This window comes from Prionailurus bengalensis, chromosome D3, assembly GCF_016509475.1.
Source record: "Prionailurus bengalensis isolate Pbe53 chromosome D3, Fcat_Pben_1.1_paternal_pri, whole genome shotgun sequence".
Classification (NCBI taxonomy): Eukaryota; Metazoa; Chordata; class Mammalia; order Carnivora; family Felidae; genus Prionailurus; species Prionailurus bengalensis.
In genome coordinates, this window is record NC_057356.1 from 5565276 (window position 1) to 5579891 (window position 14616).

The 14616-nt window shown below is 61.1% G+C and overlaps 1 protein-coding gene across 39 annotated transcripts in view; it reads left to right on the forward strand.

The window, feature by feature from the left end:
* Positions 1-14616, forward strand: part of NCOR2 (nuclear receptor corepressor 2) — a 211871-nt gene that overhangs the window by 64979 nt on the left and 132276 nt on the right. For all 39 annotated transcript variants that reach the window (XM_043557333.1, XM_043557331.1, XM_043557336.1 and 36 more), the window contains 2 exons: positions 7281-7408; positions 8970-9147. In XM_043557333.1, the coding sequence (XP_043413268.1) occupies positions 7281-7408; positions 8970-9147 (306 nt within the window). The remainder of the gene's footprint in view (positions 1-7280; positions 7409-8969; positions 9148-14616) is intronic.

Sequence of the window (14616 nt, forward strand, 5' to 3'; positions counted from 1 at the left end):
CTGAGCTGGGATCTCTGCCTCTCTGAGTCAGCTGTGGAATTTGCGTACGGACACGGGACGCCTGCTGTATACGCTTTGCTGGCAGCCCAGCCTCCCCTGGACTCCTTTTGGCTTTGTTGGGGTCTCCCGGGTGCTGACTGACAGCCCCTTGCCTCCCTGAGCCGTGGCCCCGGAGCTCGTGCACTGGAGGCTCTGAGATGAAGATGCTCGGAACGCGTGTCTGGAGCCCTGATTTGGGGATCCAGGGTGTCGGTTCCTCTCACCGAGGAGCCGCCCCGCCTCTCGGGGGCGACCTGCCTGCAGGGGAAGAGGAGTGCTGGCTACGTGCTGGCCCGCACACGCGTGCGCCCTTGACCGGCTCTCCTAAGCTGCACCCTTGTTTCTCCTCGCAGTGACCCCGTTTCCTGCCGCGCCTCTCGCTGCGTGGTGTGGCCGTGAGGATGGGCCTTTGCTGGCATTTTCTGGGCACCTACTGGGTACCGTGTCCTTGGGCCTTGCCGGAGGGCTCCCGGGGTCTGGGGCCTCCCTGTTTGACCAACTGGCTGCTTGGCGGGGGGTGTGGGGTCTTGCAGTTGTAGCTGGGCAAGAGGCTGGCTCTGCTGGCCCGTGTGTGTGTGTGTGCGTGTGTGTGTGCATGCATGCGTGTGGACTGCTTGGCGTGGTTCCTCTTCGTGAGAAGAAAGGAAGTGGTGTGGGAGGGCATTTCCATCAGTGAGCGTGTGAACCCACTGGCCCCGCGGGGAGGGGGTCCCAGACGCGGCGGCCTCTGGAGGATTTTGGCCACCAGGATGCTTTTCAGAGCCAGCCGGGCTGAACGGGCACATATCGAGCCCTGTGACGAGAGCTTGCCTGTGGGTGGTCTTCAGATCCTCCGTCCGGCCCAGTGAAAGCGCGTCTGGCGTCGGTGCCCCACCTTGCACTCGAGGGGACTGAGGCCAGGAGACCAAACCGCAGGCCTCAGGTGAGATCGCTGCTGGGAGGCAGTCCGCTTCAGCCTCGGGGTTCTGAGCCCCGGTCCCAGACGCCACTGCCTGCTGGGCACCTGCCGTGTGCCCAGGGCCACGGGAGTGTGCTCCTGGGGGCACACGTTGTCACGTAGCGTCACCTTCTGTATCGGGGTCCCACAGCAACGGCAACAGCGACCACAAACCCTCGATGACCGAGCCCTTGCCACAGGGCAAACGTTCTGTTTAGAACCTTCTACGCGGACAGTTCACTCGCTGCTCTGAATCACCCCGGAGAGGGTCTCGAACGCTGTTTGTGGACCGGGAATGTTTCGTAGGCGAGGAGAAAGGTCCACGTTCTTAACCGTTCTGAGCCTCGGTTTTTTAATCCATAAAATGGTGTCACGGCAGCACCCGTCTCCTGGGTTCTCGTGGGGATTAAGCATAACGATCTGCATGAAATCCTTACGGCAGCGCCTGGCACCCGCTCTGACGGACGTGTCCGTTCGCTGTCGTTATTCCTTGTTACCTCACTGTTACCGCAGCTGCCTGCAGGGGCTGCCTCTCCCGGGGGCCACTGGCCGATGCCTCTGGCTTCTCTCTTGTTGCTGGGCCCCTCCTGCTGGGTTCCCACCCCTCTCCCACCCCTTCCCTGTGGGCACAGCTTTGGAAAGTCCTCCTGTCCCTAGAGCCTCCCCCCTCCCCCCCCCCGCTGCCCCACTCTCCCGCCTTCCTTCTTGCCCTTTGCCCCAGCTGGGCCCTCTCCCGGTCATTTGGGGTCACTGGCTGACCCATAATGTCTCCGGTTCTGCCCCCACCGGGCTGTCAGTGACGCAGGATGTGGCTGGACAGGCCCCAGCAGTCACCACCCACTCCAGGCAGGAGGCTGAGGCCAGGGGTGAGCAGGGCCCTGGGGCAGCTGTGGGGTGGGGCATTCCTCTCCTGTGCGGTGGCAGCAGTGGGGCCCCGGTCCCTGCTTTGTGTGGGGCGGCCCAACCCTGCTTGTCACCTAAAAGGCAGGAGCAAGAATTCCGGGCACCCCGGGTTGGGGGTGGGTCTTGCTGTCCTGGGCATGTGTCCTGGCTGGAGCCACTTTCCCTTGGCTGGTGGGGGGCTCAGCATTGGGTCTGTAGTCTGGGAGGCCCTCCCTCCCCACTGCAGCCCGTGCCCTCTAACATGTTCCCATTAGCCGATTTTACAGGTGGGGTGAGGTGCCCCCCTTTTCTGAGTCTAGAAGACAGAGGGTGGAAGAAAGGGGAAATCGAGGCACAGGGAGAAAAATGCCCCATCCAGGAGCCAGGTGGGAGCCCAGGGTCCTGGCTCCTTGCATAGTAGCTAAGGCAGGAAGCTGGGAGGAAGGGGAGGGGCCTGGACCCGGTGACCTGTGACCTTCCTGAGACTCAGTCTTCTCTCTCTCTCTCTCTCTCTCTCTCTCTCACACACACACACACACACACACAGGCTTATCTTCAGGAGTAGCACCTCTTGGTTCCGGAGGCTTCTTTCCATGTGCCCTGGGCCCAGGGCTGCTTGGATGGCGAGTCCACCCTGGAGCCCAGAAGAACCTCCACATCTGGCCTTGAATCTCCGTTCCTTCCCACCTGCTGAGTGACACTGGGCTGCCCACTTGGCCCTGTGGGGGGGGCAGCCTCGGTTTTCCTATCTGAAGTACGGAGTTGTGGGTCTGAGCCTCCGTGGAAGGTGCCCGGGCGGGTTTGCGGTAGTCCCGTCTTTCCTCCTGGCGGGGTGACGGGAGCCCCTGCCCTTTGGGGTGGCAGGACCCTGGACTCAGGGGCCGTGGGAGCCGTCCCGTCTGCTGGCCCGCCACCTCCAGGCTGCCTGCTGTGAGGTTCACGGTGCGGGCGGAAGGCGTGATTCCAGGTGTGCTCTCGGGCAGAGGCCTGGCCGTTCCCCTGCCGGCTTCTGACACCCTCTCGGCCTTTCCGGACACAGAACCCCTCTGTGCCCTGCCCTCTCCACCTCTGTGGTCTTGGCTCCCCTCCCTCACGGAATCAGGACCCCACATCTTTCCCCGTGCGTCTCCCGGGATCGGGGCTCCCGACGTACCTTCCCTGCCTCGCCTTTTGTCAGGCTTCCTAGGGACTTCTCCGAGTCCCCCGGGGCCTTCTGGACTTGCCTGAGCTCTTGTAGTTCTTGTGCTGAACGGATGTATTCGAGTCAAAAGGTGCAAGGTCTGACTTCTGGCGCTGCCGCTTTCGGCTGTGTGGACCCTGGCAAGTTACTCAACCTCTCTGTGCCTCCGTGTAGAGGGGTAGCTAAGGGCACAGCCTCTGGAGCCAGACCGATTGCGTTTCTGCGCTGCCTTAGTGATACCTTGGCTGTGGAATTTTGGACGAGGGGCCTTCCCGCCCTGTGCCTCGGTTTCCCCGTCATTTGATGGCGGTCACTGCGGGGTTCTGAGGCTCAGGTTAGTGGACGTGGGCAGAGGCCTTTGCGTGATGCCTGTGCAGCGTCAGCTCCCACGGATATCACGGGACGCCGCTGATGACGTCGGTGACGCCGTTCTTGTGACGACAGCGTAGCGTGAGCGTCCTCTTCCACGTCGCCTGTGGGCTTTTCCTCTAGGGGAGACCTCGGCAAACCTCCGCAAACGTGTCGGGCCTCTCGGGCCGTGCGGCCTGTGTCACGACTGCTCAGCCCCGCTGCCTCGTAGCTCCGGAGCTGCAACCAAGAGGCAGAGGAATGGCCGGGGGCCGAGCCCGCCTTGGGCCCGGGGCCCCGTTTCGGACTGCTGCCCCGGACCGGTGCTTCCCGAAAGCTCTGTGGGGAGGACCGGTCCGTTTCAGCTGCACTTTGCCCCAGAGCCAAACTGCACGGAACCCCCGCCCGTCCGGTGCGGGCGCTGGCCGTGGCGAGGCCGGCGGTGCGCAGGCCGGCTGGCGCACGAAGACGCGTGTCTTCCGTACCCACTCGTCGCGGGCAACGGGCTGGGCCCCATGTGGAGCAGCGCCGCCTTGGGTGAAAGGTCAGGGACCCGGGGGCCCGCCTGGGCCAGAGGGGGCCGCGGGCGCGTGTGGGCGCGCTGGTGGGTTGCTCGTGTCCTGAATGCTGCCCGGGGTTTCTCCGCCTCAGCTTTGTGGCCCTTCCTGCCCCCCCCCCCCCCCCCCCCCCAGTTCTGGGTGCTGGGGGACGGCTCCCCAGAAAGGCCTCTCGGGAGCCCCCGTGCTGGGAGCTTTGTTCATTCATTTAGCACTCAGTAGGCGCCTCGTCTGCCAGTACTTCTGTAGGCCCTGGGAACGGAGCTGTGAGCAAACCAGAAGCATCCCTGCCTCAGGCAGCTGGTGTTCTCATGGGGCAGCAATGAGCAGGGAAGGAGGGGCGAGGGAAGGCGGAGGTTGTGGGGTTCCTAATTGAAGTCAGGCGCCAGGGAGGGAGGCCTCACTGGGAAGCTGACATTGGGATCAAAACCTGAAAGGAACTGGAGGACCGGGCACGGGGAAATGTGGTTAAGGAATGTTCCAGGCAGAGGAAACAGCACGTGCAAAGGCCCTGAGGTGGGAGCCCCACCTCTCCAGGAGGGGCCCACGAGTCCTTTGCCTGCCAGGTGCGGCTCCAGACGTTTCCTCAGCACCCCCTGGGTGAGAAACCCTATCCCAGGAGCCAGCGAGGAGCTCAGCGTCTCGTAGCACAGCTGCAAAGAAAACCTTTCTCCCGGCCCCTGCCTCCAACATCTCCCAGAATCCAGACCCGGTTTGGATTTGACCCGAGGCCCAGATGCCTCAGCCCCTTTGTCCTTGTGGCTCCTTAGGATCTAGCCAGGGACGTGCCAGATGGGGTTCTCTCCTGGTTAAGTTGATTTTCCACAGCGCCTGTCCCCTTCCTGGGGAGTTTGAGGGGCATAGTTTATCGGCAAGTCCCGATTTCTAGTGTCAGAGGCACCACGGCTGAGGAGAGGCTGGCAGAGGCGGGGGGGTGGGGGGTCTCACCTGAGACCCCCCCCCCCCCCCCAATTCTCTGAGCAAGCAGCTCTGCGAGCATGTGGCAAGGGCAGGGCAGGCCCCTGCCCCCCAGGTCTGGCTTGTTGCTGTCACCTTTTGGGGGTACGTTCAGAACCTGCAGTCTGCCCCTCCCCGTCCCTCAGCAGGAAGCCAGCCTGGCCTCAGTCCTGCATCTCAGAACCTCTCCTCCTTGCTGTGTCAGTCACCTAGGCGAGTCGCTTCCCTTCTCTGTGCCCGAGGTCTCATGTTTGTGTGCGACTGTGCATGAGACCCGCCTCATGGCGTCACCGTGGGAATTAAACGAAAAACACGTTTAAAGCTTTTGTCGGCGGGCAGACACGGGCAGTTCGTGAGCGTGGGGTGTTGTTATTATTTTGTTACATCACGTAGAGTTCGTGGGCTCTGAGACGTGGCCGGGAGGCTTGGAGCCTGAGGGCCTGGTGCGCCCCGCCTCGGGTCAGCTTCTCTCTTGGGACGTCCCCGATTCTGGGCTTCCTGTGGAGCTTCCAGACCCCCCTGGGGTGGGGGGATCCCCGGCTCAGCCCTGGAGACCAGCTTCGGGGCCTAGGGTGGGGTTTAGTGAGGACACCGCAGAAATGGCCCCCGAGATGCCCCTCGGAGGGGCTTTGCTGACGAGCGTCTCCCGCTTGGCTCCTAAACTGGGAAACTGAGGCCAGAAAGTTCGTGAAGTGGCCTCCCCCCCCCCCCCCGCCCCTGCCCGGGGCCCCGTGTGCCCCGTGCCTCTTCCCACCTCCGTTGGCCGGCGTAGGTGCTGTCTCGCCGAGGCGTTGGCTTGTCTGTCTCCTGAGGGATCGGACTGTCTCTCTCTTGCCGCTTTGTTCATTTTGCTTTTGCGCGAGAGAGCCGGGCGGGGAAAACCTTCCCCCTGGCAGACGGCAGAGGCTGCCGATTCCTTCTCACACCTCTGCACGTGCGTGTGATCTGGGCCTGGCAGCCTTGCCAGCGTGATCCCAGAGGCCTCGCTCCCTCCCTCCCCCAGGGCCTTCCCCCTTCCTCCTCCTTCCCACCCGCCTCCATTTGCGAGCACCTGGGGCCTCGTGCTAGACATCACAGAGTTGGGGGGGGGGGCGGGGGGGAGGGCTGAGCCCTTCTCTGCCTTCCGGAAGCCACCCGTCATCTTGAGGGAGGTCTTTGGAGAGTTACGGAGGGTTTGTGGTAGGAAGCACAGGGACCTCCTTCCGTGCGGTCAGGCACCCGTTTCAAAGATGAGGAAACTGAGGCTCAGAGGGTTGGAGTGACGGACAGTTCCCCCAGCCCGAGGCCCTGCAACCTTTCTTCCCCACATTGGGCCTCCTCAGCGTTTCCAGCCTCCGAAGTCGCTGGGGTCCCCGTTCATTCCATTTACTCGTCTTCTCCAGCCTTTGGCGTCCCAGCCTCTTACGTGCTTGCTTTGGAGGGTCTGAAACGCACACACTCCCAGCACACCTGCCTGATAGCATCTGATCGTCTTTGCAGGAATAACTGCTTAAAAAAAAAAAAAAAAAAGCCGGACAACAGGAGCATGAGAAGACCGACTAGACTTTTTTAACAGAAACTTGGGAGAATTAAGAGAGGTGGCCAGAAGAAGATAAATCACACGCGGTGCCCCTCTGCCTAAGCCTCACCTGTGCCAGACATCGCTAATTGATTGCCGCACACAGTGTAACTGAGTGTTCTAGGCAGGCAGAGCGAATCGATTTGGATTGGTACAGCGGGAAGCCGGCCCTGTTTTCTCTTTCGAAACGCTCGTTTCTGTGCTGTCTTAAAAACCCTTTTTAACGCGTCTCGAATCGGAGTGTAGTTGATAATCAGGATACTTGTAACTTGTCAGCGTTTGGTTTTTCCCCAGATGAGAAGGGGTGATGGATGGCACGTTACTGAAGGAGGAGGGTTTTGTCTGAAGCTCGTTTCCCCTTCTGACTTTGGCCGGACACACGTGGGTGGGTTTTCTTTTCACAGACAAGACAGGGGAACCCCAAGGTGGCCCCTTGTTTTGGAAGCTGGTCTTCGAGCCTCACAGACCTGTGCCCTGCAGTCTCACGCACACACCCTATCCCCTCAGTGCCCCGCTAGACACGCGGGCTGTGCCCTTTCCAGCCGCCCGCTACCAGGCGGGCTCGGTGGTCTCATCGGGGAGGAGGGCGTAATCGCACGTGCTGCAGGTGCCAGTGTGGGGCCGGGTGAGGGACCGCGGCGGCACGGCACAGGGTGCATGTTAGCCGGCGACTGGCCCCGGGCACGCCCTCTGGCCACCCCGGGCGTCCGGAGCCACGCGTGGACGCGGACGTGGCCCCGCGCAGGAGCGAGAGCCCGGCTGCGCCCGTGACCGTGGAGCGGGGCGTCTTGGCTCACCCGCTTCCTCGGCCTCTCGCTGCAGGACGTCGGGCTGCTCGAGTACCAGCACCACCCCCGTGACTACGCCTCGCACCTGTCGCCCAGTTCCATCCTCCAGCCCCAGAGGAGGAGGCCCTCCCTGCTGTCCGAATTTCAGCCTGGGAACGAGAGGTGAGGAGAGGCTTGCACGCCGCCTAGCTGGGAGCCGCGGGGTCGGTCCTCAGGCTGGGGGAGGAGGCAGGAGCGTGCAGGGCTGGTGTTAAGTCGGGGGGCTGCCGTGCTGTGTGCCTGCCCTCGTCCTGGTGCAGCTGTGACTTGGGGCGCGGTTGCGGGGGAGCGGGGAAGGGCCACGTGGCCCTCCGACTTCGCAGCGTGGGCCTTCGGTGGTCTCTGGGGGGGGGGTAGTCCTAGGCAGGAGGGGTCGACCGCCAAGATGCGGAGGGGCGGGGCTGGGGTGCCGGTGAGAGGGACAAGTCCCGCCTGGGTGCACCCGGGCTGCCCCCTCCTCCCTCCTGTTGTCTTCCCCTTTTCTCCCAGTCCCTCTCTGTCCCTCAGCTACCAGCCGAGGCCCTCTGGTGTCTGTCTGTGGCTGGGCCTGCCTGTCCTTAAATCTGGGGGGAAGGGGATGAGCCCGTGCAGCGGGACGGGGACCCCAGTGAGGGGAGGGCCAAGGCCAGAGCGGGGCCCCAAGAAGCTGGAGATCATAACAGCACTGACCGCTAAGAGTCCTAAGCTCAGATGTCACATGCTGGCCCATTCTAGGCTGTGGGCACACGACGGTAGGCGGCCCTGTCTCCAGGGCAGATGCCTCACAGACACCCACAAGATGACTCCAGAATGAGGCAGGTGACCCATTTGTTAGCTACAGGGTGAGCAAGGTATTAGCTCTCTGGCTGGGGTGGCCAGAAAGGCCTCTCAGGGGAGGGACGTGTGTCCGATATGTAGCCGACCATTCAGAGAGCTGGTAAAGGCCTTCCAGACAGAGGGAACAGCATGTGCAGAGTCCCGGAGGTGAGCATGTTCTTGGAGTGTTCCGGGCAGGCATCAACTTGAAACGCATTTTAGCAGAGGGGTATTTAGGCTGTCCGGTCGGGAGCAGTAGCCGGGGGCGGAGTCTGTGAGTCCTGGCCGTGCTGTGTGTGTTCAGGCAAGGCCATGTCCTCTCTGGCCCAGTTTTGACCTCTGCAGACTGGGGAGCAGGGTTGAGGAGAGCCGGTCGGGAGTGTTAGGCTGGACAGCTCCCGTCTCTGCCCCAGGCAGCTGGCTGAGCTGGGAAGGACGCAAGGCCAGCTTTAGCAGCCAGAGTGCTGTGGTTGGCTAGTGATGTCTGCCCCGGGTGGGGGATGTGCAAATAACAGCATGTGTGTTACTGCCTGTGTTGGACCCACAAGGCTTTTTGGATTCGACCGTGCCCATGAATCACCCGGGGTTCTTGTTTACATGCACGGTCTGACTCTGTAGGTCTGGGGTGGGACTCAAGGCCGTGCGTTTGTAGCCGGCTCCAGGCGGGGCTGATGCTGCTGGCCGTGGGCCGCTCTCGGCAGCGCGGGGGTGGGGAATCACCAGTACGTTCTCTTCCTATTAACATAGCGAGTGCTGACTCGTGGGAGGACGAGTCTGGGATTGAAGCTTGCCTCGCTGTGTGCCCTTGGCCAGATGGGCACTTCTCCCTCAGGGTCGCGGAGGGCGGGAGGGCGGCAGCTGCGAGGCCCTGTGTCCTTGCCTCCCGCAGGTCCCAGGAGCTCCACCTGCGACCCGAGTCCCACTCCTACCTGCCCGAGCTGGGCAAGTCAGAGATGGAGTTCATCGAGAGCAAGCGCCCTCGCCTGGAGCTGCTGCCGGATCCCCTGCTGCGGCCCTCACCCCTGCTGGCTGCGGGCCCGCCTGGGGGCTCGGAGGACCCGTCCAAGGTAAGGCCCGGCCCTGGCTGGGCGCCCCTGAGGACCTGGGTGCTTCTGCGGCCGCACTGGGTGCAAGGCAAGGGGTGGGGGCGGTGGGCGTGCCAGGTGGGGCACAGCTCGGGCCGAGGGTGGGCAGCGAGAGGAGGGGCCGGGACCGAGGTTGGCTCGCAGGCCGCTTCCTGGCCGGACGGGGGCCTGCTCCTACCTGAACGCGTCTGGCCTGCGGGGCCACCATGCCCCCCCGCCCCCCCGTGCCCCGGAGACCTCTTTCACTTTACTCCTCTTTAAAATGGAAAGTCGAGGGGCTCCTGGGTGGCTCAGTCGGTTGGGTGTCTGACTTCGGCTCAGGTCCTGATCTCGTGGTCTGTGCGTTCGAACCCCGCGTCGGGCTCTGTGCTCACGGCTCGGAGCGTGGAGCCCGCTTCGGATTATGTGTCTCCCTCTCTCTCTCTCTCTCTCTCTCTGCCCCTCCCCCGCTGGCTCTCTGTCTCTCTCTCTCAAAAATAAAATGAAAATGTAAAAAAAAATTGTAAGTGGAAAGTCGAGCGGAGCTGGTGGGGGCGAATGTGCACAGGTTAAGTGCCTACGGTGTGCTGGTTGGGGAGGTGGCCCTGCTGTTGCAGCAAGCCTCAGGACAGTGGAGGCTGGAAGCTTCTTTGGTCTCCGTTTCACACAGAGGAAGCTGACAGAGGTGCTGATGGAGGGATCCCAGCCAGTGGCCCGGACTGTCCATCAGGGTCACCTAACTGCCCCCGAAGCTGTTGTTTACTGTCACTGCCTGGGATGGGCAGGGACCGCGGCCAGGCGACATGCCCGTCCTTGGCCGGCTGAGGGATGGACGTCACTCCTGCACATGCTGAGTGTTTCTCCACAGCTAGCTCGTGAGCAGCCTCCCGCCTGGTGGGTGAGGTCGGTGCTCCTCTCACTGCGGCCCTGGTGGGGCTGGGAGCAGGCGAGGGGGTGGACGTGGCCCACTCGGGCCTGTGGGTCCTCTTCCCTGCCCGATGCCGGATAGGATGGATCGGCGGGATTTCTGGCCGGTGCAGGGCCTTCGCCGGGGGGCTGGCGGGAGAGGAGGGCTCTCGGGGCTCTGACGACGGCAAGACGGTGCTAAGCGGGTGAGCCGGGTCCTGTGCCAAGCGAGTGTCGTGCCGTTGCGTCATCTCGGCCCCACTCCCGTGATCTGCGATCTCCTTTTGGAGAGCAGCCCCGGGCCCCAGGCTGAGCGAGCGGGAGCCACTCGCCCACGTCGCCGAAGGCCAGGCAGCCTGGGTCTGCAGCCCATCCCTGCCCGCCAGGCTGCCCTGGTCCTCAGGCTTCCCGTCTGGTCCCGCTAGCTGGCCATCGGCCTCCCTCCTCCCAGTGCCCGCCACGCCCCCCGCCGTGGGCACCTGAGTCTGTCTCCTCCGCTGGGGGAGGGATGTTGCCGTTAGAAAAGCTGTTTCCCGAAGAGAGCCTTGGACGGCTAGGGGAGAGGGGTATGTGTGGAGGGGCAGAGGGCCAGGTCAGTGGCCCGGCCAAAGGCCACGCCAGGGAGGTCTGATTTCCTCCCTAGGGACCGGGGCCCCCAGTGGGCTGTGGCCCGAGCTTCTGTCCGGTTCTGCCCAGAGAACAGGCTGCCAGTTGTCTCTGGCCAGCTGCCCGCCCAGCCTGGCTCTCCGGAATGGTGGCTTGGAACCTCCTGAGGGTCTCCGTGCCTCTCAGTAGCTGTGATCACCTGCTCGTCCCTCTTCTTGAAGTTCCCTGGTGGGCTCCCTCTCCCTCTGTGAGCCTTAGTCTTTGTGTCTGTTTCTGTTTCTCTGTGTCTGTCTTCTCTTCCTGGACCTTGGGGGTCAGGGGAGTGATGGGCCCAGCACAGGGGCCACCTGGACCCTGTTCTTGCCCCAGGCTGCTGAGAGCATTTGGAAAGTTCGAGCAGATTTGGGCAAGAGAAGAAGCCAGGAGGGAACACAGCTCTGCAAGTGTTCAGATGTTTTTTGCGTCTGCCGTGTGGAATTTAGCCGGACGCATGAGACAGGAATTCAGTGCAATTTTTTTTTTTTTTACAGCCCCGCCCCCTGCCAGCTGTGTTCCTTTTTCATATAAAAATGTTCTGTTTTCTAACGCTTCCCTGCCCTTGAGCCGCTGGAGTTTTGTGGTATTGGGCTTCCTTTGGAATTCACCAAACTTTGCTTTAGGGGACTTTAGAGCCATCACGCACAGAACCACTGCTGAAAGTCCCTTTGTGTGGTGGGGCTCTGTTGGCTGAAAGGGACAGAAAACGCACGTCAGACTCACTTCAGCATGGGTCTTGGCTCATACGACTGAAATCCAGGGTTGGTGGGCTTCAGGCACAGCTTGATTCAGGTGACGTGAATGTCACCAGGTCCCCATCTCTTGGTCTGCCATTTTTCCTGTGGTCTTGTGTTAACAAGAAGGCAGTTTGAGACTCCGGGCCTTCCTCTTCCCATGTTCAAGGCCAGCGAAAAGGGAGAGATTCCCCTCCCATCTCCACATTTCCTGCCCACAGCTGTTTCCCTCCTTGCCTGTGTGTGGGGTCCCTGCCTGTCTTGGAACCCATTGTTGTGATTGCCACAAGGGGGTAGACTCGGAGGGTCGGAGGCCAGCCCTGCCCCTTCCTGAAGTTGGGACGAGGGGGGCCTCCCCAGCCACAGGTCTTTTGCTGCCCGTGTCTTTAATTTTGCATAACGCGTTTTTCTCTTCTGTGTTGGCCCGAATTTTACACCAGGGGCATCTGATGGGAAAAATGGTGCCAGCCGCCTACCTGGCGACCGGCTGGGGTGTGGGTTTGTTGTGTTGCTCCTGTGGCTTTGGGCTGAAGTGAATCAGGCCAGCAGCCATCGGGAGAACTATCTGGAGGTCCACTAGCCAGGCTCCCTGGGTCCCAGTCCTGGAAAACCTGGTCCTGGAGAAAGCGCCCTTTGCCCTCTGGGTGTGCCTTTTCTTTTTAAGTCGAGGTGAAATTTACATAACCTGCAATTAACCACATAAAGCGAACAATTCAGTGGCATTTAGTGCATTCTCAACGCTAGGCAACCACTCGCTTCCACTAGTCCCAGAACATTCTCATCACCCCGAAAGGAGATCCCACACCCATTAGCAGCCACTCCCCATTCCTCCCTCCCCAGCGCCTGGTGACCACCAGTCTGCGCTCTGCGCTCTTTCTGGATTTGCCTGTTGACATTTCCTGTACGTGGAGTCATGTAATCCGTGGCCTTTGCTGTCTGGTGTCTTTCACTCAGCATCGTGTTCTCAAGGTTCAGCCACGTTGTGGCACGGCCCAGGGCTTTGTTCCTTTTTCTGGCTGAGTCACGTTCCGTTGTATGACGATCCGCGTTTTGTTTGTCTGTTCAGCCATTGATGGACCTACTGCATTTTTGCTGATCATAAAAGCTAAGCCTGAGCTTCGAGCGATAAGAAGCCATTGAAGAAGACCCGCTTTTATTCGTCGAGAATTTAAGGAGAAGTTTTCCAGCAACCTTGTCAGCAGTTCCCAGCCGTTGCCACTTGCTTCGTCTGACCCTTGCGCTGACCTTGCCAGCTTTAGGGATGGAGGCCTTCTTTTTGCGAATGTTGCTTTTGAGATCTATTCCTGGGCTGGGATTCTGTTGATCTTCCTTTCTTGGTCCTGGCGGAAGATCCGAGAGGGGAGGGGAGGGAAATGTTTCTTACAGCGGATAATGCTGCTCGGTGCCGGGAACCGCCTCCCCTGCCACCTCGTATCTCAAGAACCCTGGGAAATGACGGAGCCTGCGGGCAGAGACCAGCCGAGTGCCCTGGCCGCATAGAGGAAGGGGCAGAACTCAGTTAGGGGCTGGGGGAGGTGGCGTGAGAAGGCAAAGCGGATTTCAGCTGGCCCAGGAGGTGGAGTGGGGCCCTGTGGGCAGAGAGGATGGCCTGTGCAAAGGCCCTCAGGTGCCAGGGGACGTGAGCTGATTCCGGTTTGGTATGTGTGGGGCCAGGTGCCCGTGGCACTCGTGTCCACCAGCGTGGGCCTCCTGTTGGGGAGGAGTTAGGTCCCCAAGCCCAGCGAGTGTCTTTCTAGGGAATTTTTCATCACACAGTTTTCCACAAATTTCAGGGGTCCTGGACTCTAGAAGAGATCTTGCTCGCGCTTGCCTAGCCATGCCGTTCTTTGAGGTAAATAAAGGCGTGCTCTGGACCCTGCTTCTGTGGTGGAACACCCTGCAGCCTGGTCTCGTGGTCCGCCCACCTCCAGAGGGTATGATTGAGGCCCGACCTCGGCCTCTGGTGCTCTCTGAGCCAGGGTTCCATTGCATTGTGGCTGGTGACCTCAGGCATGTCGCTGAACTTTACTGGGTCTCAGTTTCTTCATCTGGGAAATGGGGAAAACGCTGTTTATTCCTACTTCTTAGGGTATTTGCGACAACGACCTGAGTTAAGACTTGTGAATTGCGAAGAGCAGAGGTTGGCAAACTTAGTAAGTTTCAAACTTAGTGCTCAGCCCGTTCTTGTAAATAAAGTTTTATTGGCACACAGCCATGTTCATTTGTTTGTATCTTGTCGGTGGCTGCTTTCCCAATATAGTGATGGGTGAGTAATTGGGCAGAGTCCAAGATGCAAACCTGAAATATTTTCTACCTAGCCTTTTACAGAAAAGTGTGCTGGCCACTGGCTTAGAACAGCACCAGGCAGGTGCCTTCAGGTTCTCAGTTTCCTCATCTGTGCAATGGGGACAAAGTAGCAGGTCCCTGGAGGGCTGCTGTGGGAGTCTGGTGGGTAAGTTGTGCTGAGAACTGGGATGGGCCGAGTCAGGAGCGGTGCCTGGTTTGCTTTCTGGGGTTTCCCTGTGGAGGTGGCCTGAGCAGCGTGGGGGCCAGGTGGTTGAGGGACTTGGGGCCTTTTCTGCATTTCCCATGAAGGTTCTGAGCGTGGAAGGCCTGGGAGTCCTGATGCCAGCTGTCCCCATGTCTCAGTTGGGAACAACGGGGGCAGAAGGCAAACCCAGTGACATCCTGAGAACCTTGGGCCGTGGACCTTGCCCAAGGGGGGTCTGTAGCGGGGAGAGGCGTGGATGTAGGAGAGAGCGGCCTCTGCTAGTCCCGAGATGGGGAGCACTTGGCAGTCCCTGGGGCTGCAGTTGTCCTGGGGAATAATGTGTCCTCTGTCCTCCGGTGCAGCTGCCTGGGGGCGGGGAGGCAGCCGCCTGGAGCTCCTCCCGGGGCCTCCTCTGCCAGCAGCTGCCGGCTTGGCCTTGTGGCTGGCTCCGGGCGCGGGCTGGGTTCCGCCTGTGCTGACGGGCCCGGAGCCCAGGTTGTGGGGCAGGACGGTCTCAGCCACTGCACAGGAGGCACTTGTGTGCCAGGGCCTGAGCTGAGCCCTTTGTGCTTCTTCGCTGGTCCCAGTCTCACAACAGCCTGGGAGGTGGAAATTGTCCCATTGTACAGATGAGGAAAGAGAGGCTAGAAGCAGACTTGATCTGCCTGTGGTCACAAGGCTGGGAGGGGGTCGAGTGGG